The sequence below is a fragment of the Miscanthus floridulus genome, chromosome 12 (assembly GCF_019320115.1).
Source record: "Miscanthus floridulus cultivar M001 chromosome 12, ASM1932011v1, whole genome shotgun sequence".
Taxonomy (NCBI): domain Eukaryota; kingdom Viridiplantae; phylum Streptophyta; class Magnoliopsida; order Poales; family Poaceae; genus Miscanthus; species Miscanthus floridulus.
In genome coordinates, this window is record NC_089591.1 from 52368216 (window position 1) to 52388993 (window position 20778).

Genomic DNA, 20778 nt, shown 5'->3' on the forward strand with positions numbered 1-20778 from the left:
CGCACCGACACTCCCTTTTTATGTGTGAAAAGGGGTTAATGCATTCTAACCCTTCTATTTGTTAAGATCATAGAGTTCGAGGTGTAAACGGGAAACTTTGATCACGCTGGTAAGCAAGAATGTCATAGCCGCTAGGGAGTAGGTTTCTTACAGTCTGATCAGTCTTACTCAGTTGTTTGTTTCCACAAACCTTGCCACTAGGTTTTTAACGTGTGAAAGGGGTTGGGCATGATGATTGTTTCAGAAAGGGTATATATATACCCTTATCAGCCCCTAAGTAAGGCCTGACCCCTTCCCATTGCTAGGGTCGAGTGTCACTAAAGATCAAGGAGAGGATAGCGAAACTAGTAGGAGAAAGCATCTCTTATTTTAGAAACATTATTCTTAGTTTTTGCACGTACCCCCTCCCTAGGATCTGAGGCTATCATTCTACGATCGCGCATTCGGTCTCCTTGTGAGTCCAACTTTCCTTGAGTCCCCATGCATAGTGGGGGTCTGGTCGAGGGTTGGCTCATCTTTGTGATCATCACCTCATCCGTGGTTTGCGCAACCAGAGGGGTTGAGCTAACGTCACTTGCCTCAATGGCTCGAGTGATGCGCTCAGTGAGCTCGCTAATGGGCTTGTCCGAGTGGAATCTGGTTCCGTCGTTTGTGATGGGGTCGGCATATCCCTCATGTGGCATTCCACTGCTCCTTAACCCACATCCCTGTAGATGCCTGAGTCATTCTAGGGACCGACTTAGGTGGCCCACTGGCCTCCCCTCGATGGAGATTTTGTGAGCTTGGCTCGAGGTTAGGATCGAACAAGAAGGTTAAGATGACCCTGCCGCTTCTGAGTGGGTTGGGCAAAGGCCACTGGGGCTCATCTTCATTTTCTCGCCTGGCTCTATTTGACACGAGATGACCTCAAGCCCTTCATGGGTCAGCCTTGGAACCTTGGTCAATCACTGCTCATATCAAATGAGACGACTACCGCTTCATGACGCAATGTGAAGCATTGTGACATAATAATTGCAAATGCAATGCTTGGATGTATGAGATGAATGTATGAATGCATGCATGAGAATAGATGAATGATTGCTCATGCATTGGAGAAGTAAAGTGGGGGTTGGTAAAGTTACCTCAATGGCTCAAGTGACGGGTTTGGGGAGCTCTTACCAGATATGTTGATGTGAAATCTAGGTCCATCATTCATGATGGAGTCAGCATAACCCGCATTGGGCATCCTGCTGCTCCCTACCCATCTCTCGGTAGTGGCCTGAGCCGTTCAATCAAGTTGGGTGACCTGCTGGCCTCTCCTCGATGGAGATTCCATAGGTGGGCGCCTCCAAACCCTTCCTAGGAAGGCGAAGGTGAAGGCTAAAGTTTGGGGTGCGGGGACAAAAACTCTGATCACACTGGTGAGCAAAAACATCATAGCCGCTGGGGCATAGGTTTCTTGGAGTTCGACCAGTTTTACTCAGCATTTGTTTCCGCACACCTTGCCTTTAGGTTTTAGCGTGAGAAAGGGGTCGGACATAGAGAATGTCTATCGAATAGACACTCTTGCCAGCCGCCAAGTGAGGTCCAACCTCTTGTCATTGCTAGGGTTGGGTGTCACTTAGAGATGACCAGGCTCTCGGTAGCGGCCCAAGCCATCCGATCGACTTAGGCAACCTGTTGGCCTCTCCTCGATGGAGATTCCACCGGTGGGCCCCTCTAAACCCTTCCTAGGAAGGCGAAGACTAAAGCTCAGGGTGTGGGGACAAAAACTCTGATCACGTTGGTGAGCAAAAATGCCATAGCCGCTAGGGCATGGGTTTCTTGTGGTCCAACCAGTTCTACTCAGTGTTTGTTTTTGCACACCTTGCCTTTAGGTTTTGGCATGAGAAAGTTGTTGGGCATAGAGAATGTCTACCAAATAGACACTCTTGCTAGCCCCCAAGTGAGGCCCAACCCCTTGCCATTGCTAGGGTCAGGCGCCACTTAGAGATGACCCGTCTCTTGATAGTGGCCCAAGTCGTCCGATCAACTTGGGTGACCTGCTGGCATAGGACTTACCTTAATGGCTTGAGTGATGGGTTTAGAGAGCTCTTATCATATATGTCCGAGTAGAATCTAGGTCCATCGTTCGTGATGGAGTCGGCATAACCCGCATGGGGCATCCTACTACTCCTTACCCATCTCTCAGCAGCGGCCAAGCTATCCGATTGACTTATGTGACCCACTGGCATTGGACTTACCTACAGAGATAGAGGATGAGATGATCCCACCCAAGAAATTAGTTAGGCAAATAAACGAGGCGGTGAACTTGTAAAAAATGGACAAGCTCTTAAATTTCATTATGGCCAAACAACTTTTTAGCCCTTCTCCCTTTTTGTATAAAAAGGTTAGTGCGTTCTGATCCTTTCCATCATTGAGGCCATAAAGCTCGGGGTGCGGGTGAACAAACTCTGATCATGCTGGTGAGCAAAAATACCGTAGCCACTGGGGTGTAGGTTTCTTGCAGTCCGACCTGTTTTACTCAGCGTTTGTTTCCGCAACCCTAGCTTCTAGGTCTCAATGTGAGAGAGGGTCAGGCACAGAGAATATTTGTCAGGTGGATATACTCTTATACGCGTACTGACTCTTTCCGTAGTTAAGGCTAAAAAGCTTAGGGTGCGGAAAACTCTGATCACGCTGGTGAGCAAAACGTCGTAGCCACTGGGGCATAGGTTTCTTGCAGTTCGACCAATTTTACTCAGTGTTCGTTTCCGCAACCCTTATTTCTAGGTCTCAATGTGAGAAAGGGTTGGGCATAGAGAATGTGCTCTTATTAGCCCCTGAGTGAGGCCTAACCCCTTGCCGTTGTTGGGGTCGGGTGTCACTAAAGATCGGGGAGTCGATAGCAAAACTGATAAAAGAAAGTGTGTGTATATTAAGGGTAAAAGCGACGTAGTTGTTCGATGTTCCAAGCATTGATGAAGACTTCGCCGTTGATGGTCTTGAGCTTGTAGGTGCTAGTTGGAGCACCTCCGCCATGACGTATGGTCCCTCATACGGTGGAGAGAGCTTATGGCGGTTCTTGTTGCTCTGGATGAGGCAGAGCACCAGGCCCCCAATGTTGAAGGCTCGATTCCACACTCAATGGCTATGGTACCGGTGTAATGCTTACTGGTACCTGGTCAAGCAGAGGAGGGCAATGTCACACGCTTCATCGAGCTAGTCCATGGCATCCTTGAGGGACACCTCAGCTCCCTATCTATCGTATTCCCTAACCCTTAGCACTCTATAGTCGAGGTCGATCGAGAGGATATCCTCAAAACTATAGACCATGAAGAATGGTGTGTAGCTGCTAGCCCAGTTGGGGTCGTCCTAAGGCTCTAGAGCACTGAGGGAAGTTCTGTGACCCATCGTCCACCAAACTTGTTCAACCGGTTGAAGATCCTAGGCTTGAGGCCTTGTAGGACCATGCCGTTTGCGCACTCGACCTGCACATTCGTGTGGGGGTGCGCCGCGGTGGCCTAATCGATGTGGATGTGGTATTCATCATAGAATTGGAGGAACTTCTTTCTAGTGAACTGCATACCGTTATCCGTGATAATGGAGTTTAGGACTCCAAAGCGATGGATGATGTTAAGGAAGAACAACACGGCTTGCTCGGACTTGATCGTGGAGATCGATCGAGCCTCTACCCACTTTGTAAACTTATCTATGGTGAAAAACAAGTGTGTATAGCCCCCAAGCGCCCTCTTGAGAGGTTCTACCAAATTGAGCCCCCAAACCATGAATGGCCATGTGATGGGGATTTCCTAGAGTGCTTTGGTCGACAGGTGGGTCTACCGAGTGTAGTATTGACACCGTTCACAGGTGCACACAATATGTTCAGCATCGGCTACCATGGTCAGCCAGTTGAAGCCTTGTCGGAACGCATTTCCGACCAGGGTTCTAGGCACAGCATGGTGACCATAGACCCCACTATGGATATCACTTAGCAACTGCTTCCATTGTTCTATGATGATGCAGCGCTACAGGACCCCGGTGTGGCTTTGCCTATAGAGCTCGCCATCAATAATGACAAAGGACTTGGCATGATGTGCAAGCCACCGAGCCTTCATTTTGTTTGTAGGCAGCGCCTCACGGAGGATGTAATCGAGGTAAGGTGCCCTCTAGTCGGCCAGAGGGTCGGGCTCTGTTGCTAGATCCTAGTCAAGCTCCATGACTTTAGGGTCAGATGGAGCCGACGACTGGTTAGCCCCCAAGCCTAGGGTAGGTAGACCATCATCGGCTTGTTCTAGCCCCTCATAGTGGACCGAGGATTTGTACTAATCGCTGGCGAAGATGCCTATCGGCACCGGCTCTTGGCCAGATGCCGCTTTCGCCAGCTGTCCTCTAGCTGGTGGACTTCTCAGCAATACATAGCCATCTTGGCGTTGTGCCAGCTTGATTCCTTGATGACTTGGTCGATGACTAGCTAGGAGTCGCCTCAGACATCAAGCCGTTGGAAACCCAACTCGATGGCAATGCGCAGGCCATAGATGAGCGCCTCATATTCGGCCACATTGTTGGAGGAGGGGAAATGGATGTGAACCATGTACCTCATGTGTACCCTGAGGGGCAAAACAAAGATCAGCCCCACACCGGCGTCTTTCTTCATCAGAGATCCATCGAAGTACATCATTGAGTACTCCTGGTCGACGACTGCGGGTGGCATTTGGACCTTGGTCCACTCTGCAATGAAATTAGCCAGCACTTGTGACCTGATGGCTATCTGGGAGGCATATGAAATGCCTTGACCCATTAGCTCGAGTGCCCACTTGGCGATTCTTCTGTGGCATCCCTGTTTTGGATGACCTCGCTGAGAGGGAAGGATGTTACGACCGTCACTAGATGCGACTCAAAGTAGTGACACAACTTCCTTTTGGCGATGTGGATGGCATACATGAGCTTCTGGATTTGGGGGTAGCGGGTCTTGAAATAGGACAAGACCTCGCTAATGTAGTATACGAGACGCTGCACTTTGAGGTTGTGTCCCTCTTCTTTTCGCTCTACCACCAGGGCAACACTGACCACTTGCGTGGTGGCCATGATATAGAGCAGAAGCGGTTCCCCGTCAGTCGAGGGGACCAGGATCGGTGCCTTTGTTAAAAGCTGCATGACCATGTCAAGTGCCTCCTGGGCCTTGGGCGTCCATTCGAAATGGTCGACCTTCTTTAGGAGCCGATAGAGGGGGAGACCTTGTTCATCGAGGCACGAGATAAAGTGGCTGGGCATGGTGAGGCACCCTATAACTCGTTGTATCCCCTTTATGTTCTAAATCAGGCCCATCCTTATGATGGCTGAGATCTTCTCTGGGTTGGCTTTGATGCCACGCTTAGAGACAATAAAACCCAGCAGCATACCCCTTGGGACCCCAAAAATGCACTTCTCAGGGTTGAGCTTGATGCCATTTGCTCGGAGTTTCGCAAAGGTCTGTTCTAGGTCGGCTATGACCTGATCAGCCCATTTGGATTTTAACATGATATCATCCATGTAGGCCTCAATGGTTCACCTGATGAGGTCCTCGAAACACTTGAGCATGCAACGCTGGTACGTAGCCCCCACGTTTTTAGATCGAACGACATTGTGACGTAGCAGAATGATCCAAATAGGGTGATGAAAGATGTCACGAGCTGGATGGACTCTTTCATCGTGATTTGGTGGTACCTAGAGTACGCATCAAGGAAGCAAAGTATTTCGCACCCTGAGGTTGAGTCGACTACTTGGTCTATGCGTGGCAAAGGAAATGGATCCTTTGGACACACTTTGTTGAGACCCATGTAGTCAACACACATTCTCCATTTCTTACTCTTTTTTCATACAAGAATAGGATTGGCTAACCACTCGGGGTGGTATACTTCCTTGATGAACCCGGTCACCAAAAGCTTCGCAATCTCCTGACCGATCATGCTGTGTTTCTCCTCATCGAAGCGACGTAGGTGCTGCTTCACTGGCTTGGAGCCTAGTCTGATCTTTAAGTTGTGCTCGACGACTTTTCTCGGAATGCCTGGCATGTCCAAGGGTTTCCACGCAAAGATGTCTCTAGTGGTGTAGAGGAAGTCGATGAGCGCACTTTCCTATTCGGAGGAAAGTGTGGTGCTAATGCGCACCACTTTGCCCTTGGAGCCACTTGGGTCTATGAGGACCTCCTTGGCGCCCTCTATAGGTTCAAAAGACTTGGCCAACTGCTTAGGGTCGGGTGCTTCTTCGGCGACCTCCTTCCTGATGGCCACGAGCTCTTTGGAGGCGACAATTGCTGTGGCATCTTTGCAACACTCGACCTTGCACTCATAGGCGCACTGGAAGGAGGTGCCGATGGTGATGACCCCGTGTGGACTCGGCATCTTCAGCTTTAGATAGGTGTAGTTGGGGACAACCATGAACTTCACGTAGCATGGACGTTCTAGAATGGCGTGGTAGGTTCCATGGAACCCAACCACCTCAAAGGTAAGCGTCTCCATCCTATAATTGGATGGATTCTTGAAGGTGACACGTAGATCGATCTACCTGAGTGGCATGACCTGCTTTCTAGGCATGATGCCGTGGAAAGGTGCCCTGGTCGGCTAGACGCGTGCTTGGTTGATGCCTATGGTGTCGAGCGTTTCAACGTTCATGATGTCAAGGCTGCTACCTCCATCCATCAGTACCTTAGTGAGCCACTTCGTGTCGATGATTGGGTCAACCACGAGCGGATATCATCCTGGCCATGGGATGCTTTCCAAGTGGCCAGTTAGATCAAAGGTTATGGTGGACTCCGACCATTAGAGGAAGGAAGGCGTGGTTGGCTTGGCCATATAGACCTTGCGGTGCGCACGCTTCTGGCAACACTTGGAGTCATAGGCCACCGACCCTCTGAAGATCATGAGGTAGCCATCCAGTGTTGGAAAACCACCATCCTTCCCCTCGTCGTCATCTGTGGCTGGCTTGGGGTCCCCCATATGCTCCCTCTTGTTGGAGCCTCCGAACAAAAACTGCTTCATGAGGCCACAGTCCTTGTATAGATGCTTGATGAGGAAGACATGGTTTGGGCATGGCCCTTCGAGTAGCTTCTCAAAGTGGTTCGGGGTACCCTTGGTGGGCTTCTGACCCCCCTGCGGTTGACGATGGACACGAGCGAGCCCTCGCACCGCTGCTTGTTCTTCTTCTTGCTGGGACGGTAGGTGGCGCCTTCGTCGACGTCCTCATCTCGCTTTGTCTTGCCCTTGAGATGGTCGAAGATCGCTCTGACCGCCTTCTCGCCCGAGGCATGGTTGGTGGCAATGTCGAGGAGCTCCTTGGTGGTTCTCAGGCCCTTACATCCTAGCTTATGGACCAGGGACTCACAGGTGGTCCTAGATAGGAAAGCTCCTATGATGTTGGCGTCAATGACGTTGGGCAGCTCGTTGCACTGCCGGGAGAAGCACTGGATGTACCCACAAAGGGTTTCTCTGGTCTTCTATCGATAGTTTTTGAGATCCCATGGGTTTCCAGTACGCGCGTATGTGCCCTGGAAGTTTCCCACGGAGATCTCTTTCAGGTCCGCCCAACTTTGGATTCTGTTGGGCGGAAGGTGTTCTAACCACGTTCGCGCCGAATTGACCAGGAACAATGGAACGTTGCGGATAATGAAATCATTATTATTTGCTCCATCAGCTTGGCAAGCAAGCCGATAATCCTCGAGCCACTGTCCGGGGTTCGTTTCCCAGAGTAGTTTGGGAGTTGGTCGGTGGTCGGTACCGTGGTGGGAAGACGGTGTTGAAGATATGTCGGCCGAAGCCTTTAGGTCCCGACAAGTCGGGGCTCGGGCTTCAATCCTCGTCGCTATCGTAGCGTCCGCCACAACAAGGGTGGTAGCCATGGCTAGCCCCCTCCCTCACATCGCTGCGGGCACGCCTATGGGCATTGAGGGTGTCACGCACATCACGGTGGCGGTCGAGATGCTCATGTATCGGGACCACGGTACATGGCCTAACGCCTTGTGGCGCCTGGTGGACTAACGCATCCTTGTATGGTTATTTTGAGGGCGTGCGTTGGCTGGTGTCGAGCTCACGTCATCGGGACAACAAGCTCTCGGCCTGCTACGCCGCTGCATGCTCAAGTAGCGTGTGAATCTCGTGATGGGCCCGACGGTCCTCGGGCGTCACGGGGGCCGAAAGCCCCCGGAGCAAGGCTACCGCAGCAGCGATGTTCTGGCTCACCCGAGTGAAGTGTGGGAGGGCTTCATCGTCCTCGATGATCCTCCTGTTCATGTCGCAGGCCGTGGTGCATGCATGCCCATCGTCTCCATGGCGCTCGATCTCTCGCTCGAGCTCTGTCCGTTCCTGCTTGAGCTAGAGTCGTGCTTCCTCAAGCTCTTGGTGCCGGGCCTTCAGCTGCTCTACCCATAGGCGAGGTGAGGCCCCTACATCCCTCTCGACCTCATCGTTGAAGTCATTCGTCGGGGTAGCCTCTCCCTCATGGATGCTTTCAACGTGTGCCTCGGGGGTACCTGCTATGAAACATTCATGAGAGGGATGATGGCTCCCCCTGCTGGAGTCAATGCTGGAGGGCGACTCTGATTCTCCTGCGAGGAGGTCGTGAAAAGATTCCGCGACATATTCGGTCATCCCATGAACTCATCGTTCGTGGGGGAAGGAGGAGTGCATTGCGCCACAAGGTGGCTAATGGTCTCTGCGGTGTTGCGGAGACCAGACGGGAGCGCTATCGGGGCGCTCCGAATGAGATATTCCGGAGAGAGCGGCTCTCCTCTAGCAAGCTGTGCCATGACGTTGGCAAACGAGAAGGTGAGGTGGCGCAGGTCCTCCTAGGATGGTCGGGGTCCCAGGATGGCGCCGAGCTGGCGCTCTAACCTCCTGTTGTCGAAGCCGATGAGTTGGTCGCTTCCGGGGGTGCGGGCCTCTGGTGCATGTAGTTGCAGCTCCTCAAGCGTCTTGGTGATCGTGTCGAGGCCGGCGGAGTGGAGAGGTTGGACGGCGGCGGGAGCCTGCGCCAACGCTCCCTCTGTTGTGATGATGAAGTCCAGGTCCCCAAAGCGTACGTGCGCGCCTGGGACACAGCTGACGCCGTGACTGGCCATTCGAGACCTAAGGTGGACGTCGAGACGCGCAAAAGGCTCCTACCTGACGTGCCAACTGTTGTTGTTTCGAGTTACCACTGATGATTAAATTTCTAATATTACGCGTCTGGCTTAGATGGTGTGCTTAGAGGACACGAGGTTTATATTGGTTTGGGCAGAAAGTCCCTACGTTCAGTTCGTTGCTGCTGCTTGTGTTACTAGCACTGCAAGTTTATAGTAGGGGGAATAAATAGACGAGAGAGAAAAAGGATCTTAAGTCTCTGGTGAAAAGAGTGAACGGGTGCTGAGAGCTCGATCGCTGCTCAGCCATGTGTTCGTGTCGTGTTCTTATGTGTTTATCTCGTGTTATGATCGGTTCGGGGTGATTTGATCGATCCTCGTTAGGTCGATCCCCTCCATGAGACGCCCTGCTTTCTCTTTTATAGGTCAAGGGAAAACACGGGCTACAACAGAGAAGAGAAGAATCAGATGGAGAAGTCCTTTAGGATCGTCGAGTTCTTCTTCTCCTTCATACGGGTCCCGCCGACCCTGTAGATGTCAACAGGGGCAACTCCATGTCGTTGCCCTATCCGTCACTGGCGCCACGCGCAGGCGTCGTCTGTTGGTCATGGCGTTCTATTCCGTCCTGCTGGACATCGTGATAAACCGACGCGACTGTCAGCGTTCGTACGATGGTTAGGCAGAACAACACCGGCACGTCTGACGCTGTTCTTAATGTGAACCCTAAGGTATGGCCCGTCACAGCCATAGGTTAAATCGGGGCGTGTCGGTCTCTTTTTTGATGTAAGAGTTTTGACCCAAGCTCATACGGCTGGATCTGGAGTGGTTGGCGGCGGTAAGGGACCCCGTCGGATGAGGCAGAGCCCACGGTTTTGGGGTCGGGCGGGGCGGAGCTCGTCCCTGGAGGTCGAGTGAAGCGGAGCCCGTGGCCTCAGGGTCTGGCGAGGCGGAGCTTGCTCCAAGAGATCGGGCGAGGCGAAGCTTACGTACCTGTGGTCGGTTAGAGCTGTAGTCACATTCTTAACCGCTCGGATGAATCGATGTTGATTATCAGCGGCTCCACCACTAGTATTGATCTCTGACACAGCAGGCTCGGGGTTCAGCGGCGTCATCCCGGAATCCTTCCCCGGGCTGGAGCAGCTGGAGGTCCTCGATCTGTCCATGAACAACCTGGCCGGCATCGTGCCTCCCAGATTCGGCCGCAAATTTCAGAAGCTGATGACTCTGGATTTGTCACAGAACGGTCTGTCCGGGCCGTTCCCGGAGGAGATCGCTAGGTGTTCGATGCTTCAGAGGTTCGAGGTCCACGACAACGCCTTCACCGGGGAGCTCCCCGCGGGGCTCTGGTCGCTGCCGGACCTGCGCGTGATCCAGGCCCACAACAACCGGTTCACCGGCCGGTTGCCCGAGTTCCCCGGCGGCCAGTCTCGGCTCGAGCAGGTTCAGGTCGACAACAACAGCTTCTCCGAGGGGATACCTCGGAGCATCGGCCTGGTCCGCACCATGTACCGCTTCTCCGCCTCCCTGAACGCGCTCAACGGCAGCTTGCCGGACAATCTCTGCGACTCCCCCGCGATGAGCATCATCAACATCTCCCGCAACGCGCTCTCCGGCACGATCCCGGCGTTCAAGAATTACAGGAGGCTTGTGTCGCTGTACCTGGCTGGCAATGGCTTCACCGGGTCGATACCGGCGTCCCTCGGAGACCTGCAGGTGCTGACGTACATCGACCTGTCCAGCAACGCCCTCACCGGCGGCATTCCGACGGAGCTCCATAACCTGAAGCTCGCCCTGCTGAACGTATCGTACAACCAGCTCTCCGGCCGCGTGCCGCCGTCTCTCATCTCCGAGCTTCCCGCCGTGTTCCTCCAGGGGAACCCGGGGCTGTGCGGCCCGGGACTGCCGAAAGACTGCGACGCGCCATCGCGGAAGCGTCATCAGGGACTGGCGGTGGCCGCAACCGTGGCGTCGTTTCTCACCGGCGTGGCGCTGCTCGCCGTCGGAGCATTCGCGGTCTGCAAAAAGTTACACGGCAGCTAGTCCTCCTCCCCGTGGAAGCTCGTGCTCTTTCACCCTGTCAGGATCACCGGAGAGGAGCTGCTCGCTGGATTCCACGACAAGAACATCATCGGTAGAGGTGCGTTTGGAAGAGTTTACCTGATCGAGCTCCAAGACGGGCAAAACGTTGCGGTCAAGAGGCTGCTGAATTCTTCAGGCAAGCTAACATTCAGAGTAGCCAAGAACGAGATGAAAGCACTGGCGAAAATCCGGCACAAGAACATCGCCAAGATGCTGGGATTCTTCTACTCGGAGGGCGAGGTCAGCATCATATATGACTACTTGCAGACAGGAGGCTTGCAGGATCTCATCTGCGCGCCGAAATTCAGTGTCTGCTGGAAGTTCCGGATGAGGATCGCTCTGGGAGTAGCTCAAGGGCTGGCACGCCTTCACCATGATCATGCTCCTCAAGTGCTGCATAGAGACCTCAAGTCGAGCAATGTGCTGCTCGGTGACGAATTCGAGCCCAGGCTTACCGGATTTGGGATTGATCGTGTCGTCGGGGAGATGGCATACCAATCTTCCATGTCTTCGGATCTGAACTACAAGTGCTACATTGCACCAGGTATGCTTTTTTGCAGTTCAATCGATGAATATATGAATACGAATGAAAACCAGCAGTGAACAGATTTCACTGAAGTTGTTCTGCTCCTTTTTTTTTCTTTTCTGAAACCAGAGCAAAACTGCACCAAGAAACCAACGCACCTCATGGGCGTCTACAGCTTCGGGTCATCCTACTGGAGCTGGTCACCGGAAAACCAGCAGAGCAGCCGGTGTCCGACGACGACTCCGTCGACATCGTCAAGTGGGTGCGGCGGCGGGCCAACGTGACTGACGGAGTGTCGCAGATACTTGACCCCAGCATCGCCAGCGTGGCGGCGCAGAAGGGGATGCAAGCCACTCTCGAGCTCGCCCTGCGCTGCACGTCAGTGATGCCCGGTCAGAGACCGGCCATGGATGAGGTTTCCCGGTCGCTGCAGGCACTATGTTTCAGCGTTCATCCACAGACGCCGCTGCTCAGTTAAATCGCTCAGGACTCTGGAGATAACAAATAGATTCAAATAGACTAAAAGCCATAACTAGATTCAAATAGTTTGCAGGCACCATGTCCCTGTGACTGACAGTCGAGTATAAATGAAAGTGGCAGGTTCAGGCCACAAACATGACAAGTATAAATAAATACGGGCCTTGAATGAATATTTCAATACTTGCAGCAATCTGGTTAAGGATCTGATTATTCTCCTCCCGTAGACCCTGGACTGCACTGTCGAGTGTCCACAACAGGTGCTGATTCAGAGTGCAATGAGCACTATTAGAGGTAGGATCAACATGTATATGTATATGCACACAAGGAAAGTTCACATTTTCATTACCATCAATATGCTTCTGCAGAATGAATGAACAGAAATGAACTTTTAATGGAAGGAACAAGACCAGCATTTGTTAGACGAATGCAGTTACATAATGGACATTTTATATCAGTCCATCACAAGGAATATATATGAATCTTGACAGAAAACAAAAACAAGCAGCCCGTTCGTTTCGTCGTAAACGATCGTGGATTATTTACTGCTGGCTGGTTTGGTGTGAGAAAAATACTGTTCCAGCTTATAATCTACGATCGTATACGATCGTATAAGCCCAGCCGAACAAGCTGAAGACTTGTATGCCATAATTATACATTGCAACATTAATGGTCCTATTCGCTTCTCTTATAATCCGTACTTTTCAGCTTATTTTTTCAGCCGGAATAGTGTTTTCTCTCACAACAAATCAGCCGAAACAGTGTTTCGGCTTGTTTTCTCAGCGAAGCGAACGGGGCCAATAAACCCCAAAGCTTTTTACTGCAACATCTTCCTTGAAGATTTTACCGAAGCACAATGAAAAACTAAGGGCGATAGCAAAAGTTGCACAAGGTAGCAGGTATGTTGACTACATGTGAGTGACCTTTCAGAACTATAACCCAACCTACCTTTAACGCAGCAAGACACACTTACACTTCCTTGTCCAGTTGTTCATGTCCAGTATCAGATAGAAATTATAATTTATAAGCTTCCAATATCAGAAAGCAATTATAATAAGCTCGTCACGATGAAATAACAGTAAAGCATTGCCACCTGCCAGCGTATTTCCACTATAACATGTTTCTAGGAAGATTTGCTAATGGATACACAATTCTACATAAAAAAAATGTTTTGGATGAAAATGTTGCTACTTGCTTGTGTTTTGTCATAGTTTGTTCTCAGGGTTGTATCAGGATCAAGAATACAAGCAAATGAAGTATGGTTAATCCAGGAAATCATCACCTTCTACTTTAACCATAGTAAGAACATGTTCAATCAAAGGTCCCGTCCGCTTGGAGGAATTTTGGAGGAATCTGAAGAAATTTGTGAGAGAAAACACTATTCCGGATGAAAAAAGAAGTAGATCAAGCCGGGTTTAAGGGCACGCAAACGGAGCCAAATAGGTAAAGTGAACCAGTGGAAAATTTTGTTTAGGCAGCACAGAAACTGATAATAGAATTCAGTACATTACCAATGCCCAGATATTACATAATCCATCAAATTATTTCAACACAACATCATGAAAATTAATTAAACATAAAAAGGAGACAATAATTATTTGGTTACCTCAACAGTTCAGAGCATCTATCACAGCATAGCCCTTGCTTCTTGCATATAGCAGTGCACTTGGTGTGTGTACGCAAACAGAATACATAAAGAGAAATAAAGGATCAATGCAATCTCAAAGCTTATTCTGCAACAAGCTTTTTTGATAAAAAAAAGAGCAAGCACCGCAGAAACCGGTAATAAAATTCAGAACATTACCAACACCAAAAATATTACATAATCCATGGTTATTTCAACACAACAACATGAAAATTGGTTATAGAAAGACAACAATTATTATCCGGTTACATCAAATAAGCATACAAACATTATAGAGGCTACAGGCAAGTAAACAAACTGAACATTATTTCAGGAAACAGGCTACACATGAGGAAGTTCCTCAGCCTTCTCTGCAAGATTTTGCTCCGCCTTGAAATCAAGCTCTGACTCCCAAGACCAGAAGCAATAAACTCAATTTTCACCAAGGTGCTTGGTGGTCCTCATTATGTCGCCGAGAAGTTCGGCGACGCAATCATTCTTCCATGTCTGCAAGATCTGCTCGTGCTCTTGCTCGAGTCTGATAAACTTTTCTTCCTCCACTGCTGCTGCTGCTGCTGACGCTAGTGTTGTAGCTGTTGTTGATGCTCATTACATCGCTCAAGAAGTACCAGCAGATTGTGCTATGCGGATGCCCAGGTAAAAAGCCAACCGGAGGAGCCCTGCACGGCGTGGACCTCCCAGATTCCATGTCAAAAACCATGCCTTTATCCCTACCACGCCCACCAATCCAGTATACACAGTTTCCCTTCAGTCCTGGCACACCCTCTGCATACATTGACACTGCATTGTTCCTTCCCACAAAAAGCGAGTGACCACCCAGGTCCTTCACCACATCCCAGCAAGGCTGCCGTCGAGGATAGTACCTAAGCACCAATATCTCATTTTCCGCGACGCGACGCTGACCTCCTGCAGGCAGCTGCAGAGTAACAGTGCAGCTTGCGTTCCTCCAAACTTGGTACAGATAGCCCTCACAGAACACCAAGTTCTTCGCACTAGTGAACGACGACACAGTGTCATAAGGTGGAGCAAAGACAGTGGCAGGGTTGAATGGGAGGTTGGCCTCAGACAACAAGGGCTCAACAGTGGCTAGCGCATTTAGGTGTGGTCCTTGCGATTCAGGTGGAACTTTCTTATAGGATGGGATGAATGTCTCTGCACAGAATGTTACCCTCAGTGGAATAGTTGGATCCTGATCTCTTGTTCGGGCCTGTTCATAGCGCAACATCCGGAAATTGCGCTGATGTTGCCATCGCAGTGGGCGGAAATTGATGCGTTCAGTAGGCTGTGGTGGCTGGAGAACAGAGAACTCTGGCTCCGAGGGCCCTGCTTCATCAGCGTTGGCAGGCTTCCGGCGCCGGCGCTCAGGGAGACGGAGCACATGCACGTCCCCGCACTTGGTGAGGCAGTAGACCTTACCTTTGTCGGTGTAGACGACGTCGGTGAGCTGGTCCCCGCTGGTGAGGCGGACGGGTTCCATGACGGCCCACCTCCTGGCACCGGCGGTGACGTACGCGATCCGGTCGATGTCGCAGATTGCCGCGGCGGCGAAGTCCTCCTTGGCGGGGCTCGGGGTGAAGACGACCTTGGAAACCCAGCGGCTCTCGTAGATCAGCGGCGGGAGGACGATCTCCACGGCGGCGATGGGGTTGAGGAGCACGAAGACGGTCTGGCCGCTGAAGAGGACGATGGAGAGCGCGAGCCAGCCGTTGCTGGAGCCGACACAGCGGCTCCCCGAGACGATGGCGGTGAGCTCGAAGGACCTCCGCGTGGGGAGGGAGGCGGCGTAGGGGCACCAGCGGGCGTCGTCGGCGACCACGAGGAGCGCGGGCGACGGCGGCGCGAGCGCGCAGCGCCACGCCGTGCAGGCGCCCCGCGCGCTGGCATACCACTTGAGGTCGAGCCGGTCTCCGATGCGGCAGAGGAGATCTGGCGGCAGGTCAGCCCAGCGCCGGAACGGCGCCATGGCGACCGGCGGATTCGGGGTACTAGGGTTTGGTGAGGGCGGATGCGGGGAGGGCGGATGCAAGCGATTCCCCTGCTGGGGAATTTTACGATCCATTGTTTGGGATTTCGGGTGGGGGATTTTACGAAGGGGCCCTCTCGGTTCCGATTGCATTTGCGGAACGTTCGAAGAGAAGGAATCCCAACCGAATTTTTTATTTCTTTGCCTTTTTTTTTTAAGTTTTTCATAAATATGTTTACGAAGGTTTGATTTTAAAATCTGTATCTTTAGCTCGACATTGAGCTTACACGTTTCGATGTTTAAGGGTTTGTCGCCTAGGTCAGGGGGCCACGTTGGCATCTAAGTAGAGCCGGAGGTGACATGACAGCAAGTTCGGCGCCGTGGATCTTAGCACCGTAGATCTTGACGCTGAGTTTGGCGCCATACATCTTGGCGCTGAGCTGGCCTTATAGGTGGGACATTTTCTTTCTCTCTTCCTTTCTTTCCTTTTCCTCTCTTCCTTTCTTCTCTCTCGCCCGACGCCTCCCGCCGCTGCGCCCCCGTCCCGGCCGCACTACGTCGGGCGGCCGCCCCACCGCCGCGGCCCGGCCCGGCCTGGCGTCCGTGCCCCGCGCCACCGCCCCGGCATCCGCGCCCCTGTCCCAGCTGCCGCCGCGCCCCGGTCGAGGTGGCCTCCCCGCCGCGGCCATCGCGTCCTGCCTGTCCCATGGCGCTGGCCAGGCGCTGCTACCTCTCCGTCCTCCACGCCCGGCCGGACGCGTAGGTCGTTCTCCGCCACCCCGTCCCACGACCCTCCACCACGCCCGGCGCCTACTCCTGCTCTCCACCACTTCGTGCACTGCCATCGTTGGACAGTTAAATTTCGTGTATATGCAATGTAGTTAGATAGTGAGGTTGAATTGTGGTGTAGTAGTTAGTTTATTGATGTACTTAGGATGGTAATATGATAACAAATTAAGTTTAATTAGTTGGTGATCTAGAGATTAGGTGATAATCTAGTTAGACTATTTACTTAGTTAGCTATCTACTTAGTTAGTTATGATAACCTATTTAGTTTAATTAGTTGGTGTTGTAGTGATAATAAGGTGATAACCTAGTTGTTGAACATGTATGGAGCTAGCTATTATGTTATTTGCAAAGCTAGCAGTTACCTAGTATATAGTTATTGGCACGTAATTTGGACTAAACGAAATGTGTTTGGATTTGTGTATGAAATAGATGGACAACCTAGTGAGCATATATTACGAAGGCACCGTGGAAAAAGATCGCTATGGATATGTTGAGTTTGTTGACATGCAAAGCGTGCCTGTGTTATTCAATGAGAAGCCTTCATTTAGTGATTTGGTTGTAAGGGCTCGGGAGGAGCTACATTGCCATGATGATGATGGCATCGCAGTTGAGGGTGTACTTCACCTAGGTTTCCCTCCCAACATCCTTAGGAAGATGATCCCAATTGGGTGTGTAGACCAGTGGGATAATTATGTGAGATCGGCTATGAAGTGTCAGTTTCAAAGTTTGGACGTAGTTGTGCGTCGGGTGTTAGTTGATCCCATCCCTCATGAGTTTTTCCCACCAATGGGTCAGCGGTCACACTTTGACCCTCCTGTCCTGAAACCTAATATGGATGTGGATGTTACATCTATGATTTTTGATGCTCAATCTGCCCCCAATGAGCTAGTTGGAGATGCTTGTCAGACTCATGATGTTGTGGCAGATTCTCCTCATGAGATCCCTTTGACACAGAATTATCTGAGTAAGTATCTTATCTGCATGGTTATTGGAAGCTTACCCCCTTTCTTACATCCATTTTTTATCCTTTCCTTATTTTTCTACTTATGTTGCAGGAGACATTCCTAACAATGTGGATGTGCCCCTTGTTGTTACGCAAGTACACTATGGAGGTGGATTTCGTGGCTCCAATAGTGTTGAAATTATGAATGATTCAGAGCCATATGATATGGCAAGGGGCTCTTGATTCTGATGATGATCGCCCTATTGGAGAGCTGACAGAGAGTGATGTTGTGATACTGAGACGTATCTTTCTCGACCGCCGAGATCCAAGAGTTCACGAGTTCAGCGATCTTGCTCATTTCGATCAGGCGTGTGCAGAAGGACGTTATGATGAGCTCCTAGAAGCTCCTGAGGCCGGCCCTAATATGGTAATTGAGAAGGGTAGGGTATTCAAGGACCTTCCTGCATTGAAGAGGTGGTTGTAGGCGTTTGCAGTGATACAAAAGAGACCTTACAAGGTCTTATATTCATATGCGGAGCTCCGTTACACAGTTGTGTGTGACAAGGAATGCTGCCCATGGAGGGTTTGTGCAAGGAAACAAAAGGTCACCGAAAAGTGGAAGATCACAAAAGTTATTGGGCCACACAATTGTGTTGACAATGTGCTGACACTAAAACATAGGCAGTTGACATCTACCCTCATTGTCAAGTGGTTGATGGAAATATTGCAGGGAGAACCCAACATGAAGGTTAGGACAATTATAAGGATCGTTGAGGCGTTTGTATGGAGGTTATGTGATAACTTATGGTAAAGCTTGGAGGGTTAAGCAGCAAGCATGGAAGATGATATATGGGGACTGGGAGGATGGGTATGAGTTGCTGCCAGTACTTTCTAATGCAATTAATGTGGTGAATCCAGGCATGCATTATGAGTACATCCTAAAACCAAATGCATGGAAAGATAGGAGGCAGATATTCTTCCGTGCTTTCTGGTGCTTCCCTCAATGTGTCGAGGCTTTTAGGTACTGTCGTCCCGTCTTCTCCATTGATGGTACATTCTTGATTGGCAAATATCAGGGCACACTTCTTATAGCCATATCCTGTGATGCGAATAACAAGTTGGTTCCTTTGGCATTTGCTTTGGTTGAGAAGGAGAACAATGATAGTTGGGGATAATTTTTTAGGCTTGTCCGGATACATGTGGTTGGGCCTAGCAGGGAGGTTTGTGTCATATTTGATAGGCACCAGGGCATACTTAATGCCGTGTGAGAGCAGATAGAGGGGTATGCATATTTGCACCATCGTTGGTGTACTCGGCATCTTACCGAGAATCTACTCTGGAAGGATAGTGTGAAGGATAACTTTGATCTATTTTAGGAGGCTGCTCGACAACTTGAGAACAAGTACTTTTAGAAAAAGTTGGAGCAGATCAGAACCGTATCAAATGCAGAAGGTAGACAATGGCTCAGGGATTTGGAGAAATGGACAAGAGCTCACGACGCCGGTGGATGGAGGTACGAGTTTTAGTGCAACAACATGGCAGAGTCATTCAATAAGTTGCTATTGGAGATACGTGGTACGCCCGTGAATGCAATCGTTCAATTTACCTTCTACAAGCTTGTTGCCTGGTTCAACGATAGACACTCCCATGTGCGTGTATGGGCATTTCTTGTTCTCATCATTATGACAAGTTATAGGACTATGGGTTCAACCCATGTCGTGATCTATTTTTCTCTTCTTTCTTTGGAACCCACATGGTAACATTTTCCATAGTGAAGCTTACATATGATGATACTGTTACGTATGATTTCTTCAATCACTCTGTACCTTTTTTGTGAAGCTTACATCAAATAGTCGCATCATATAGCTTAGGCGCCATCGTTTTATAGCATCAATTTCATCCCTAAGAAACTAACATCTTACATGACGTGCAGGTTGGATCGTCAGAAGAACAGGAAGAATTTTGATTAGGAGAAGCACCACTAGTACTACATTGAACAATGGGAGCTATTGCCCAACAACATGGATGAGGACAATGAGCCGCACACGAAACATGAGTACAGGTGCTACCAAGCTTGGTACCAAGGTGTGACACGTTGCAGGCTGAGGCTACAATGGATAGAAGATGACTACGCCGACATCGAGTCCTCCGACGATGAAGACACGGCTTACGACCAAACTACTCATGTAAGAAGGCAGGTGGAGGCAGGACCAATCTTGGATAGAGTGGTAAGTTAATTGCCTTATTTTTCTATGTTAAGTTGCATACCAATACATTCTGCATTTGAGAACTTTGTTGTAGGGCAATACCCTCAAATGCTCGATTGAAGACATTGAGCGCTTTCGTCCGAGACTCAGGGACGACGACACACGTAGCTTCCTAGACATAAGATTCAAAATATTCTTTTAAATATATTATTAATATGTTAAATTCTTTTAGTTAACATAATTTTGTACAACAAAGACTGTCACGTTGGTTACGCCGTGCGGCTGCTCGTTGTGGTTGCAGGACAGCCATGACACAAGATGTCCACGTTCCTTCCGCAGGTAAAGGAGGCTTAGGTTCATCTAGCCAAGCACCCACAGGGTCTATAGGCATTGCGTATGAGGACGAGGATGAGGACGATGATGAGGTGGACTAGAGGCACGAGGAGCTTGGCCTGTCTCAGCTCTAGGACGCTCCCTCGACTTAGCCTACACAGCCTTCAGGCACCAGGCGACGCCGTCCACCTGACCCTTACACTCTAGGCACCGACGCTCTTGGTCACAAGGGTAAGGGTAAGACTAGGAGGCAGTAAGGGTTTGTGATAGATGTTATTATGTACTATTATGGACTTTGTGGACTTTTATTATGAACTATTGTGGACCGTATGGACTATTATTATCAACTATGAACTACTATGGACTATAATTATGAACTGTGTGGACTATTAATATGCTCATGTATATGGTTTCAGATGAATGTGGCATATATTTGTATGTTTGAACATGTTGTATTGATGTTAAATATTCATCTCATATTTGTGTATGGATTGCATAAAAAATAGGGGAAATTTTGCCGAATTTTTCTGCCTAAAGTACGTATTAATCAGCGCCATCAGTTTTTCTGGTTCATTAAGTAATCAATTTGTTTTTTGTTATGAGTATGCATGTATGCCTCTCGGCCTACCGCATTGGTTGAGATTATCTTTTCTTTCATGCAAAAGAACCGAACATGATTATGTACCACATTGATTGAGATTTTCTTTTCTTTCCTTCCATTTTATGCAAAAGAACTGAACATGATTATGTACATTGCATGCGTG

At 50.0% G+C, this 20778-nt stretch overlaps 1 protein-coding gene and 1 pseudogene across 1 annotated transcript; one reads left to right on the forward strand and one right to left on the reverse strand.

The window, feature by feature from the left end:
• Window positions 1-12135, forward strand: part of LOC136495344 (probably inactive leucine-rich repeat receptor-like protein kinase At5g06940) — a 30374-nt pseudogene extending 18239 nt beyond the window's left edge.
• A 1832-nt stretch (window positions 12136-13967) lies between these two features.
• On the reverse strand, window positions 13968-15871 carry LOC136496455 (uncharacterized). Its single transcript, XM_066492134.1, has one exon. It carries the CDS (start codon window positions 15836-15838, stop codon window positions 14252-14254), a length of 1587 nt encoding a protein of 528 aa, XP_066348231.1. The 5' UTR covers window positions 15839-15871; the 3' UTR covers window positions 13968-14251.
• Between the last annotated feature and the right edge of the window lie 4907 nt (window positions 15872-20778).

What these genes read in the sequence shown, in the direction of transcription:
- LOC136496455 (XM_066492134.1), bottom strand. Translation starts at nt 15,838, where the DNA reads ATGGATCGTAAAATTCCCCAGCAGGGGAATCGCTTGCATCCGCCCTCC.